The sequence below is a fragment of the Fundulus heteroclitus genome, chromosome 7 (assembly GCF_011125445.2).
Source record: "Fundulus heteroclitus isolate FHET01 chromosome 7, MU-UCD_Fhet_4.1, whole genome shotgun sequence".
Lineage (NCBI taxonomy): Eukaryota > Metazoa > Chordata > Actinopteri > Cyprinodontiformes > Fundulidae > Fundulus > Fundulus heteroclitus.
The window spans coordinates 9120990-9136079 of record NC_046367.1 but is presented as its reverse complement, the minus strand read 5'-3'; the positions used below and the strand labels follow the sequence as shown (position 1 = coordinate 9136079).

The 15090-nt window shown below is 42.3% G+C and overlaps 1 protein-coding gene across 1 annotated transcript in view; it reads right to left on the bottom strand.

Moving 5' to 3' along the window:
* pde1a (phosphodiesterase 1A, calmodulin-dependent) overlaps positions 1 to 4517 on the bottom strand; it is a 76237-nt gene extending 71720 nt beyond the window's left edge. Inside the window, exon 1 of the mRNA XM_036138888.1 lies at positions 4240 to 4517. Within this exon, the coding sequence (XP_035994781.1) occupies positions 4240 to 4346 (107 nt within the window). The 5' untranslated portion in view covers positions 4347 to 4517. The remainder of the gene's footprint in view (positions 1 to 4239) is intronic.
* Positions 4518 to 15090: the final 10573 nt, after the last annotated feature.

Sequence of the window (15090 nt, the reverse complement as noted above, 5' to 3'; positions counted from 1 at the left end):
AGCAAACAATATGTTTGGTCCTACCAGGTCTGACCGGCTTCCTCCCCCACCACGGAGCCAGCTCACCACCAGGTAGTGGTCGGTGGAGAGCTCCGCCCCTCTCTTCCCCCGAGTGTCCAAGACATGCGCCTGCAGGTCAGATGAAACCACAACAAAGTCGATCATTGAACTACGGCCTTGGGTGTCCTGGTGCCAAGAGCACCCTTTTGCTTGAACATGGTGTTTGTTATGGACAATCCATGATGAGCACAGAAGTGCAACAACAGAACACCATTTAAGTTCAGATCAGGTGGGCCATTCTTCCCGACCCTGCCCCTCCAGGTCATTGAAGTCCCCCAGAAGAACAAAGGAGTCCCCAGGAGGGGCACTCTCCAGTACCCCCTCTGAGGACTCCAAAAAGGGTGTGTAATCTGAACTGCTGTTTGGCGCATAAGCATAAACAACAGTCAGAACCCGTCCCCCCACACGTATGCAGGGGGAGGCCACCCTCTCGTTCACCGGGGTAAACCCCAACGTACAGGCACCAAGATGAGGGGCAACAAGTATGCCCACTCCTGCTTGGCACCTCTCACCAGGGGCAACTCCAGAGTGGAAGAATGTTGAGCCCCTGTCAAGGAGACTGGTTCCAGAACCAGAGCCGTGCGTCGACTATCCGTCCGACGACTATATCTAACCGGAACCTCAACCTCACGCACTAGCTCAGGCTCCTTCCCCACCAGAGAGGTGACATTCCACATCCCAAGAGCCAGCTTCTTCAGCTGAGGATCAGAACGCCAAGGTCCCCGCCCTCGACTGTCACCCATTGCATAATGCACCCAACCCCTTGGCCCCTCTGACAGGTGGTGAGTCCATTAGAAGGGGGACTCATGTTTCCTCTTCGGGCTGTGCCTGACCGGGCTCCATGGGTAAAAGCCCGGCCACCAGGCGCTCACCAGCATGCCCCACCTCCAGGCCTGGCTCCAGAGTGGGGCCCCGGTGATCTAGGTCCGGGCGAGGGAACACTACATCCATTTGTTGTACTCATCATAAGGGGTCTTTGGGCTGCTATTTGTCTGGTCCCTCACCTAGGACCTGTCTGCTTTAGGTGACCCTACTAGGGGCATAAAGCCCCTGACAGCATAGCTCCTAGGGTCATTGGGACACTGAAACACCTCCACCACGATAAGGTGGCAGCCCAGGGAAGGGCTCCTCCACATTGAGAGGAGACAGTTGAGGTGGCTCGGGCATCTGGTTAGGATGTCTTCTGTACGCCTCCCAGGTGAGGTGTTCTGGGTACGTCCCACCGGGAGGAGACCTAGAGGGAGACCCAGGACACCCTGGAGGGACTTTGTTTCTCTGCTGGCCTGGGAACGCCTTGGGATTCCCCTGGAGGAGCTGGCTCAAGTGGCTGGGGAGAGGGACGTCTGGGCCTCCCTACTGAAGCTGCTACCCCCGCAACTCGACCCCGGATAAGCGGAAGTGGATGGATGGATGGATGGATGGATGGATGGATGGATGGATGGATGGATGGATGGATGGATGGATAGAATAATTAGATTAAATTTTTGTTAAAAACATTCCTTTGAATATACATTTCATTATTTCACTCTCTATTTGTTTATTTCATGGCATCGCGCAGCAGACTCATCATGAAATCAAAGTGTCATCTTCACCCATCGGGTTAGGGAGACCCTGACGCCTGATTGGCTGCTTCACACTGAGCAAGACAAGACACCTCCTTCCAAGGTCAAGATTTGTCCTGTAAAGTGCAGAAATTACTTCAATAGTGTGTTGCAATTTGTTTGACCCCACAATGGTTGAGCAACTCCAGCCTTTACATCCCTAGTTTGGTCTGAAGTATATCTAAAAAGCTCACAAGAGCTTTTATTGTTTCATTTTACATTTCATTATTTCATGGTACATTTATTTATTTAATGATATATTTAAATTTATATATTTCATGATATATTTGTTTATTCATTATTGTCCCATTTAACCCTCCATAATCAGAAGGCAAGCTTGACAAGGAATGCTGGACGTCTACAAACAAAATGCTTTCATAATCTAACGATATCTGATTGTCCGCAGTGAGCTTCAGAGGAGCAATAGAAAGGTGTGTGAGATGAGCTGATTGCAGCACAGGGAAGAGGCAAGCTTGAGTGTGTGGTGAATAACTCTCAACGACAACGGGCAGAGGAAGTGTGACAGAATGCAGACAGGCCCGAATCATAGCCAAAACTTATCGCAAAAGCCAATCATCATCCAGCACTTACAGCTATGTAGGCTATAGAAGCATGCAAGCTACAGAGCAGTGATGGATTATGGATAATAAGATGAGCTACTTTGAGTGATAAATCCATCTGCATTAGACAAATGATGATGATGTATTGCAGGGCTAGAAATTTAAAGGGGGCCTACTATGCTTCCTTTTAAACAAGTTAGGATAAGTCTATGGGCTATACAAAACATGTTTATTACATGTTCAATTGTAAAACCATTATTTGAACCATTGCTCAAATAACCACGTTTCTGGATGCACAACACATTGAACGTTGATGCAGAAGGGCTACACCAGCCAACAATCACATATGGAGACGAAATAAGGTGTATCCACAAAGGTTGTTTGTTTTTTTTTGTTGTTGTTGTTGTTGTTTTATTTAGGCTGTGCGTCCACATGAATATAGCTTTTCGGTAGAGAATATACAAGTTAGTTAGAACCAGGCTCCAGTGTGGAACCTCACAGAGTTTTTTGGTTTTCCGTGTGTATCTGCAAGCCTCATCTTTTCTTAAACAATAGCGTTGTAGCTTCGCTTCTGTCTGTGACCCACATGCGCCTCACTCACAAATAACAGCCAACATGGCATCATCGGGTTTTGCCTTCATGCTAAGGCAAATATTGGCTTTGTTATGACTGTTAGTAGCATCCTCCGACTCTTCAATTCTAATAAGCTCAGTCTAAACTAGGCGTTCCCAGCCAGCCCACATTAAGCTCACATTAAATATGTGCAAATGTTTGTTTGATCCCACCCCAAGTTGCTCCTCATGAGTTGTCCACGCAGCGCAGGCCGGGTTTTTTTTTGCATGTTTCTGTGGGCACTGTTGCAGCGCCACCAATGTGCCCGGCATACTTTCTACTGTGTTTTCAGTGATGCTGCATCCTCTCATGTGAATGTATTTTTTTTATCTAATACTTTATGAAAATGTACACATTTGTCTTCATGTGGACAGGGCCTAAATGCCGTTCTTATCAGCTAAGAAAAGCAAACTGAGGCTACAATTCAAGCAACTTCAAAACTGGACAATAATAGACTGGTAAAATGTTGTCGGATCTGATTAACCTTGATTTCATCATTCAACATTGAGTTGGTAGGGTAGCATTTTTCCAGAAAGAACATGAAGGCAGGGGTACATCCTGCCTACTATTAATGATTCAGGTAGTTGCAGGGGGTATAATGATATGAGGGATATTTCCTTGGCTAACGTTCGGCTCCTTAGTACTAATCAAGCATTGTTTATCTGTCACAGGCTCCCTGAGAATTATTGCTCACCGTGTCCATCCCTTTATAAACACACAGTATGTCCATCTTCTGACAGCTACTTACAGCAAAATAATGCACCACGTCACAGAACTCATATCATCTGTAACCGGTTTCTGGAACATTAAAAATAGTTCATTGGACTCCAGTGGCCTCCACAGTCTACAGAGCTCGAGCCGATGTGGCAGCTTTGGGATGTGGTGGAATCAATATGAACCAAAGTTTTTGAGAAATGTCTGATGTTGTCGGAGGATGCTACTGTTGTTAAAGGGACTTCAACTTGGTACTAGAAAGGTAAACTAATAAAACAGCCAGTGAGCGAGAGCCACTGCAAATATATCATTTTTTCAGCCATTTGTTTTTCAGTTTTTGAATAATATTTTAAGTAAAGCTTTTAATGAAGTAATCTCAATAGGAAATTTGAGATATTTTCAACAATTTTGAAATAGTTTTATTCTCTTCAATTTTCCATCTAATACATGGAGTAAACTACAAAACTACATTGCATATTTTCTTCAACTTTATCCTATGGAACTTCAAATGGAAAGGGATCTTAGCTAACAGAGATTGTACTTAACAAGCTGTTAAGTACAAGCTAACTTTGGATTGCTTCCTGTTTAATCACCATGTTAACACCTTTTTCTTAGCTACACGTATATATTTACAATTTACAACATTGTTACTTCACCCTCACTTTATTTAATACACAACCATGCCTACATACCTGTTTTGTCGTTTAATAGCCATCCCTCTGGGGATTCGACAGAGACTCAGAGCTGCCAAAATAAAATATCCGGTAACGGCACAAAGCTTTACAACGCTCACCAGCATCTTGACGACAGGAATCGCCTCACCCGTATCACTGAAGGGCTGATATCTAGAGTTCTGAGAGGCCTTTTTAAACAGCTCTGTTTCAAGTCACGATCAGACTTGATTTACAGCTTTGTAGACAGGAGACGTCCTAAGATCTTGACCCATCCACGACACATCCAGCTTCCAGGCACAGATAATCATACTGAAGCTGAATATAGATGGGATTTCTGAGTGATGGGTGGTGCTTTTATCATTAATGCATTTACAGGTCACTGGTTCTAATCCAGTCTGGATCATCCCTTTTGAGTACTTTTTTTAAACTTCCTCCTTAGTTATAATTTATTGATTGTCGCACTGAGAGCCTTGATATTATAAAACATTCAAACATAATCTCAGCCTGCTTTATCTAGTTGCTGGTATTAGCTCAGCTCATCTTTCATGTGTAATAAAATAAATATAAAAGTAATTTATTCATCCCTTTCCTCAACTTCTCCATTGTTAACCATGAAACTTTCTTCCTCGTTGGTCTTTTCACTCAGGTGTTATTTTGTAACGTGTTTGCATGCATTCCTGAAGCCAATGCCTGATTTCCTTTAGTCAGGGATGTACATTTTTGGTGTCTTAAATAAATAACCACACTAAAATAAATAATTTGTGTAAGCTGTTTTTGGTCCAGTTAGATTATTAATTGGTCACAAGCATTTCTGTAAATAATAGGTTATAGTAAATTCTTGCAGGTACTTTTGCTGAATTGCAGGGTTAAAACAAAGCCGGAGTCAAGAAAACTAAACTAAGAAACTGAAGATAATAAAAGAAGCAAGCAGTGTTGGGCGGCCCTCGCATCCAGGTGCCCCTCCGGCTCGGAATGCGACCACAGACTTTCGGCAGGGCCACCTCACTATCAATAGCACTGACTTTTGATCCCCAATGCCTTAAAACTAAACTGACTCATTTTGAAGTTTGTTAGTCCAAAGCTGTAAGAGGAGTTTGCTCAAATATAACGTGTAAACGAGACTAAATGGGGGCTTTGGTCCAAAATGTCTGACTTCTTATAGGTTTTGGACCAAGGGCTGGACCATATAGATAAAAAGCTTATTGATAAAATAGAAATCATATTGATCAATATGGATAATTATCAACCAATTCAAAACATATATTTTAAGTGCAGCCCTGGCCATTTTGTGCTGTTGCTTAGCGACCTAAACAATGAATTCAAACTTTACCCTTCATTCAACTAACGTTTTACCAAAACTGCAAGTTTTTAAAAAAAGAACATGTGCTCTGCAAACTCTTTGAAGGGGGCGGAGCTTGATGACGGAGAATAGACCCCTTGCATCTGACGTCACAGTCACGTGATCGGGGTGCGCGCCTCCATCTTGGTGGGCACGCTAGCCTGACAGCCCGTCTACTACATGACAAAACGGGTGATTTAGAGCATACTTTTAGTTAGTTTATTTTAGGAATCTAAACAATGCCTACGACTTGTTGTGCTCCCGGTTGCACAGAGAGGCATTCCAAATCGTTGGATGTACGTTTCTGTCGTTTACCGAAGGAGGAAGGACGAACAAAGAAATGGATATTTTCAATGAAAAGAGCGCAGGCAGACACTCCCAATGGACTGGGGGAGCCATCATATTACGAGAGAATTTTCAGTCTACACTTCATCTCCGGTAAATACAACTTAATTCTGCTCTAGTCATTGTTCTACTTAAATAGCGGCGGAGGGGAGGTGGCTATCGCTACACAGGCCGCTTCTGCGGCCCGTGTAGCGATCGCTACAGCCGCCGCTGTCTGAAGCAGCAGACAGCGGGTGCCTCTTCAGACAGCGGCGGCTCTCCGGCCCGTGTAGCGATCGCTACACGGGCCGGTGAAGCGGTAGCAGCTAGCAGCAGCAGCAGCTACAGCAGCTAGCAGCTGCTATTACGCCCCTGTTCACGTGCGCTAGTACTTCTGTGTTTACGCTGCAATGTCGCTGACACCCCCACCAATTTTAACAAGACAAAAACACCAAAATAATCCGTAGTGAACAATGTTTTTTTAACCTACCGGGCGGGTCTTCCTCTCTGCTTTGTGCTGTTACACAAACATGTCTGAACATCCATCCATCCATTTTCTGACCCGCTTAATCCATCATGGCGTCGCGGGCGTTGCTGGAGCCTTTTTCCCGATATAAAATAATTGTAGCCATCCAGTGGTTTCAGGGGCTTTCGTGCTCTCTTGTCCGTACTGGCCTGCGTGTTTATAAAGCAGCTGTGTCGCAGTACGAAACCCTTGGCCAGCATTTCACAGACTCGCTCCGTCCCTTCAGGCTTTTGCTGTGTGGATCTGGCAATCTGATACCATCAACCATCAATTTACTCTTAAAACGATCTTGTGATACGTTATCTAAAGAAGAAAAATACCTGGAGAACTCGTCATTTCGTCAAATGGCGTGCCAACCAATATGGCCGCCACGCAAGGGGTTCTGGGTAACGTAGTCACGTGGTTGCAAGGGGTCTATTCTTGGATCTGTGCTATTGATTGGTTGGGAGGATTTAATGACTGTAGTATTAACCTACATGATAGGCTATAATGCAAAATGAAGGTAGACTGTTCTATTGAACATTTTACTGACCCTTTTTTTTCTATCACTGATATACGTCTATCGATCAATATATATTGTTATTGAATTATCGTCCAGCCCTATTTGGACCATGGCTTAAGAGACAATGTTGAGGCTGCCTCGCGATAATTTACAGTGAGAAGTGGAAAGTGTTGTGAACTAGCTGATCTGCTCACTCAATTCCTCTCTCTCACCTAATGTAATATTAATGGGGGATCTCAACATATATATATATATATATATATATATATATATATATATATATATATATATATATATATATATATATATATATATATATATATATATATATATATACACACATTAACATTTCCCAGACATTTTCACCAGAGGCTGTCTGGAAAAACTTTGGATTACAGCAATTTACTGACTTTCCCCACACTCATCGAAGGGAGTACCCTGGGGACTCATTCATGGAGCTTGTGTACACACAAAATGGGGCCTGAAATTTGTGTACATAACTTTCCACACTAAGGTTGGTATCTATGGAAAAAAGCTTGACAGGAAAACATGTGGTCCTCAAAGCAAATCTGACCCAGGCGTATGCTCACTTTGAAGACAGGGTAAATTGGTGATGCAGATGGTAAAGTGGTTAATTGCAGCCAAACTGCATGATGATTCCTCTCAGACGTTCAATTTCACTCCATATCAGACTGCAATCGTAGATCACCTTTATCATAAGCATTTAAAATCGCAGTGTTATTTATGCTTACACTGGTGACACATAACTATACATTTGGACCTTTCAAATAATGAAAGGAAATGCCCATAAGCCAACTTAAATCAGAAATCAAAGTCCAGGCTATATTTTAATGAGGGTTTTCTTCCACTACATTACTCTCCCCGATGATCACCACAGTGGCATGTACCACAGATTAATCATGACTAGGTGTGAGGGAATTACTTTAATTACTGTACACAGTCAAATACACTTGTGCATAAAGCTGTACAATGGATGCATTGGCACTGCTGGAGGACCTTGCAAATGGGAGAATTAGGAGAGAACGCGGTTTCAAGGATCATAGATTTTCTGGTCAATGATGACTGACCAAGATGCCGCTTTAGACTCTGAGCATTGCATTCTGCTATAACTTATAGCGGACAGTGGCTACAACCCGCAGGGGCTGAGTCCTAATCTGCTCTCCGAACCCCAGAGCGCAGAGAATGTGCATTGTAACGCCGCCTGCACACCATGCAGCACTCAGCTGTGGAGCGTCCCGTCAGCTTCCTAAAATGGTTTTTGCAGTGGTTGGGGGGATTCTTCATTATCAGGGAGGAAACCTCTCATTCCTTCTGGTCTGACAGCCTCAGGACGCACAGCTTCAGGGGAATTTCAACATGGAGGACCTTTTTAACCAGTTATTTTAATGTGGACAACATGTGTGCCTTTACCTCTTATTTTTACATTTAATAAGCTACCTGTGAATTTTCTTCACAGTTTGTTTCCTTTTTTTGGTGGTTGCCATTACGCCATGAAAAAAACAAAACATCAGCTGACCCATTTTTAGAACACATTAACATTCATGAGGTGCTTTGCATTGATCATTCATGGTTGAATCTGGGCGTGTAGAGGGCAGAACATGAGGCAGAACCTGGTACGCAAACGTTCAAGTACAGCTGTGACCTATAAAGGAAAATTGCGTGCTGGTGGGTGTGCGCATTGTTTTATAAATCAGATTTAAAAAATTTTTTTTACATATGCCATTTTTGGTTTTTTGTCGTTTTTAGTGTGGATTCTAAGTAAAGTTTTACAATTGAGACTCCAGGACTTAATCTGTCCCTCTGGCCTCACCATCTAACTGTTCAGCTGATGAATTTCAAATAACCGATCATTTCCTCCTTTCATTCAACATCTCTCTCTGCCTCTCCATAACTAAGACACCACGTCTTATCTCCTTCAAGAATATTAAGGAGATCAGCATGGATACCCTTTCCTCTCTTATCCTCAGAACTCTGATTCCAGATCCTTCTTCCGCCCCTCATGAGTTTGTGTCTCATAATAATAAAGTTTTACACAATATTTTGAATTATCTTCAGTGAAAACCTGGCCCCTTACATTATCCTATTGTTCCTCCTGGTTCATCCCTGAACTCCGGTCCATCAGAACTACATTTTGTCAACTTAAAAATAAATTAATTAATTTCATCAAATTGAATGACTACAAAAAAAACTGGACTAACAATTCACAAAGAAATGTACAAAACTCAAATAGCACTGTATAAGGAATTAATTACTCAAACTAAATACAGTTACTCCTCTGATTTAACCAGTTTCAACTCTCAGACTTTGTTTTCACTGTTTAACAACTCTTTCCAGCCACTGATTTCCCTCCCCACTTGTTCTCCAGAGACACCTGTAATTCCATAATGCATTTTTTCAATCAGAAAATCCACAGGATTCACCAATGTTTGTCTCCTAACATGTTACCGCTCCTCCCTTTGGAAATGATCTCATCCATTTTCAAGTTTTCAACTACCAAGCATCTCTAGAGCCTTTTGAATCATCTGTAAATTAAAATTTTCCACCTGTATGCTAGATCCAGTCCCAAAAGCCCTGGTCAAACCTTCAAGCTCTCTTTGCATTCATAACCGCCGTTATTCATTTCCCAATTTACCACTGGAATTATTCTTACTGTCTTTGAAATTGCCATTATCACTCCTCTACTGAAGAAATCTGGCTCAGATTCTAACAACTAAAATTATTGTTGCCCAATTTCTAATTTACCTTTTATCTCCTAAGTACTTGAAGAAAACAGTTGCCTCCCAACTTCATTTTCATTTAACTTATAATAACCTTTATGAACAATTCCAGTCTGGTTCCCGCCCCCTCCACAGTACTGAAACCACTCTCATAAAAATCCCCAACGATCTTCTCATGACAACTGACTCAAGTCTACTTTCTATTCTCATTCTTCTGGATCTGAGTGTGACCTTCGATACAATTTCTCACTGCATCCTTCTCCACGAACTATCCACGAATGGCATCACTCACACCCCCTAGCTCAGCTCGTTCAACTTAAGTCATTTAGTTCCCATCTATCCACTAGCACAACCGCCAAGCCCCAGGGCTCTGTCCTGGGAGCCCTGCTTTTCATTATTTACATTCTTTCTATCAGCGATATCTTCCAGGAATTCGACTGTTGACAGATGACACCCAGCTCTATCTTTCATCTAAGCCAAGTTCTACACTACCCTACCTTTCTGATCTAATTCACATCTCTACTCTTTTCCGCACCCTCAGATCATCCTCTTCCATTCACTTCACTGTTCCTCAGCACCATGGGGGGGAAGAGCTTGCTCACGGTCTGCTCGCTAATTTTGGAATTCTTTCCCTGCAGATATCTGCATTACCGACACCCTACCAGTTCAAGTCTAAACTCAAAACCCATCTGTTCAAAAGGGCATAAGCTTTGTGATAGCTGATTCAATGTAACTTATATATTATTATTATTATAATTATTATTATTATTAAGAAAGCTCAAATTGGCTGCATATATGTCAAATAATAATGTATAGAAATTATGTTGTAAATATAAATCAAGTATTTCTGACATTTCTGATTTAGAGGTGCATTCAGGACAATATCAAAGTTCTCACCGGGGCTTGCAGTGTTTCACAACACACCTCCCAAAGCTGTGCCTGTTCCTGGTTGGATTCTGCAGCTGAACTGTAGCATTCATTGGCTGTAAAGAGTCTCCTGATTTGAGAAATGGATAAACAAAAAGATGTTTTAAGACAAGGTAGGCAGAGCGAACGCTAGCTCATATTTCGTGCCAAGAAACCGCTTTAAACTCCATGTCCATGTGTGTCTACTGAGCAGCACTTATTACTGTAAACAAGCCGATATAGCAGCTGCCTTCTGATTGGTCATCTGCCTGTTGCATTGTTCATTGGCTCTTGACAAACAGGAACAAAACTGAAGAGATAATGAAGGATGATCATGTGGGCGACAGGAGCAGTTGTGTGCATGTGTGTTCCCATAATACATTCAGGTCTTTGTTTGTCAAAAGGCTTTTCAGGAAACAAGTAGAGCGACGTGAGCAGAGCTGAGCGATGAGTTGATTCACTTTAAACTCCCATCAGTCAGATGAAATTCGCTTTTATATCAATGTCTTATCGGACAATAAATGAAACTTTTGTCACGTTCAATCAAAAGTCTCAACATATGCAGAGGATAGTAGCAATGCGTGTGAAAAGGTTTAATGTCATCCCTAGTTAGTCCAAACTACCTTCAGATTAAGACATAGTTTTATAAATAGATTTTATCCACATGAAGTATGATGAATTTAACTATACTATAATTAAGTAAGCCTGATTTTTCATTTTCTTAACATTTTTACGATGCAATCGTTACAGACATAGTGAAGGTAAAAAATATGTGACTTGTGTGTTTTTACACTGTGGCTATTGAGATTTCCAAATTTACTCCAATAATAAAATAGATGGCCACCAGATCAGGGCAACGAATGCTGAAGATGGAGACTATTTCCGGAGACAGGACAGGACCGTCTTACCTGTCACCGTCTGAACCCGGAGGTCCTGGTGTGCCCTCACAGTCAACGCCATATTACCGCTCAGACCCGAGCAGATGGAGCCCATCGTCAGCAGAAGCCACAGCAGGAGGCTCCAAACAAACAGAGGATTCTGAATGTGTTTTTATACGATAGAAAGACATGTTCCATCTGCCTGTGTGCACACGCTGCTCAGATCAGCTCTGTGTGTGCCTGTAGCTCTCTCTCTCTCTCTCTCTCTCTCTCTCTCTCTCTCTCTCTCTCTCTCTCTCTCTCTCTCTTTCTCTGCACAGTCGAGGTCTCTCACCGTTGAACAAGGATGCGTGTCTGTGTGAGCATCAGTCATTTTCTGGGCACAAATCTGTTTCGCTGGTGACAAAACGTGGATTTGTTTCGTTGTCAACGAGCATTCTCGGAATTAACTTCAATGAGAGGCAATCGGGCAAAATAACTTTGTTTCCGCATTTAAACTTTGTCGTTGCTGTATTTAACGTTTAGGTTCAATTTTAACCAGGGTCGCAAGAAAACCGACTCTCCCTATTGACATGTGGTTTCATGCTAACAGAATCAACACCCTTCTTTCTCATAGACAAGTATTCAACAAAGTGAGAACCATGCAGTACCAGCGATGCTTTTTGTCATCAGGCAGTAACTAGAGTTAGAAACTAGACTTTTCTGGAATTAGACTACAGATACGCTTGTGCGTATCTGTAGTCTAAGAATATTAATTAACTTTTCTTTAACTCATGGTTAATGGTTGAGTGAAGTCAGTTACAGAACTAAACAAGGAGACGCATAATTTAGTTCCGATGCTCCACTTATCTGGAACAAACTTCCAGAAAATTGTAAAGGTGCAGAAAGCCTGAGTTCCTTTAAATCAAAATTAAAAACACATTTGTTTAGGATTGCCTTCAACTGTTCTAGTTAACTGAATCACCACTTCTTTGTTCTAATTTCTATCTACATTTTATTCCTACTTGCTTTTATTCTGTATTAATTTGCTATATTTTAATCATGTAAAGCACTTTGCATTGTCCCTGTACTGAATTGTGCTATATAAATAAATTTGCCTTGCCTTGCCTTGCCTTACTATTGAACAGATGTATTTACTGTTTTTTTTATTGATAACGATTAAAAGTTAACACACCCTGGATCTTAAACCAATGCATTGGTGCATTCAGCGTAAATAAACGCTGGAAGTCTTTTGTGGTATAGTTGTGGATGAGGCATTTTATTCAAACTGCCCATTTCTTTTGGCAAAGAGCTTCCAGTTCCTATACAATCCTCTACCCAGTTCAAACCTCCCTGACATGATACTGAGGTCAGGAGATGGTCACTGCTACTCCACAACCTTCCCTTTTCTGCTGTATCCAATGACTTGTCCTTGTGTTTTAGATTATTATCATATAGGAACGTTCATGAACGTACATGAATGTAAATTGTCCTCCCGTGTGTTTTGGTAGTATACTGCATCCATCTGGCCATCTGTGTTGACCACATTACCTCTGCATTTTATTGGTTAAAAGTCCCCTAAACAGCAGTGATGAACTTCCACGTTTTACCGTAGGAATGCTATGACTTTACACTTTATAATTTATAATTGTGTCGAAAAGGTAAAATTGTGGTACTTTATTCCAGATGTTTTGACGCTTGTGATGTATTGCAAGAGGGCTACTTTGTGGCATAGTAACGGCTTTCTTTTGGCAACTAGACCATGGGGCCAATTTTTCTTCATGTGCATCTTTATTGTGCATCTTGAAAGCCGTCTGACCTCCACTGTAACTGTCTTCATCAATGTTGTATATTTGTGGGAAGGTGACTGTTTTATGTGCAGGTTTTGGTTTTAGCTTTGGTTTGCTGCATGGTTGTTGTGTATTTTTGTGAGTGCTTATTGATGGAGACACCGGTTCCCGCTCCCTCCCTCTGACCAGTGACTAATTACACAGGTGTCTGCCATCATGAGCGATGGGAGGCGGGAAGGAAAGGGCCGGCCACACCCAGTGACGGAGAGGAGAGAGAGAGACAGAGCTCGCAGTGAAGGAGCCGCCAGCGCCCGGCCTTAGCCCTGCCAGTGAGATGTGATTGGGAGCGACCAGCGGAGGTATCATCAGGGAAGCACCGTCCACTGGCACCGCGACGAGAATGAGCAGTGATGGGGACGAGGCAGATCCAGAGTGGGTGGAGCCAGAAGCAAACCCTAGATGTTTAGTTTTGTGCTGGACCTTTTAGCCATTTTCACTTTTGGTAAAGGTTTTTGTCATGATTTTAGTGTCATGATTCTGTGTTACGCTCTCCCTCCCCTGCTGATTGCTGATTGTTCTCACCTGGGCTGCTCCCTATTTAAACACCTGCTCTTCACCAGCTCTGTGTAAGATCGTCTGCCTTTTCACAGCCTTCAAGCCCTGTTTCATGAGCCTAGTGTACCCTGTTCTTCGACCCTGTCTGTCCCTGACCACTGCTTTTGCACAGACCTTACCTTGGAGTGAGTTGAGTTGTTCTTCCTGTATGTTGCCGAACCTCGCCTAACTCTGACCCTGCTTAAGTCCAACGGAGTCTGGAAATTCTTTGTGTGAGTGATCGTCCGTGCTTGACCCTGAACTGGCTATGGACCTCAAGTCTGTTGGATTGTGGATGTCAGTACCCTGCTTTCTGTAAACCTCCCCAAGACCTCAAGACTTCCATTCTCAATAGGACCCTGGACTTTTAACTTCTGGTAATTCCAGATTGTATTGTTTTCTATTTTTTCCTCCAGGCCGGATTCTGATCTCTGTTTTTTGTGTTCCAGAACCACCAGTCACCCGAATTAAGCTGGATCATTTCATATATATAATAAATCTCTTTGTTTTGGCTGCGTGTTGGGTTCTGGCTCCTTACCAAAAACGTGACATTCTTGGGTATCATGCACTGTACAGTTTTTAGTGTTTATTCTTATCATAATAAAGTTGTTAAACTTTTAATCTTGTTTTAAAATACACTGCTCACCTCCGCGGTATCGAAACTGTTTCTTACTTCTAGCTTAACTAGGTGGCGTTGTTGGACACATTAGTCTTCTGTTACTTAAAATAACATGAATATTACTCGGCCACCACATTTTCTCAGGGGAAAAGCCCAATAGACTTGATGAAAGAAACTGAGAAACTATGTCAGAGTTTGTCTGAAACTGTGGGAGTCACAACTAGCGCCTAGGCTTCCAAACCCTGCCACCCAACCATTTGTTTAAAGAGAGAAAGTACTCCAGGATCGTTGCTTCGTTGAAGACGTTGTGTCTTCAACCCTTGGTCAGTCCAGGCAGATGGCCGTTCATACTGACCCAGGTTCAGCTGGAGGTTTCTTCCTCCTACAGGGAGTTTTTTTCCTTTGTTTCCACTGTCTCCATATGTATGATCAGTATGGGGGTTTGCGAGCTTCATTAGATATAAAACATGGAGATAATAAACTGAACTTAACGACATATAAAAAGAATGAATTTGAAACTAGAGTATCTGATTGAATTGAGTGTATATTTTTGTAGCTTTGATTGATTTGTCTTGTAAAGTGACTTGAGATGGCATCTGTGGTGAATTGATGGTATATAAACAAACTGAACTGAGCTTAATTCTGTTCAAAACATTATAAACAGTTTATTGTGT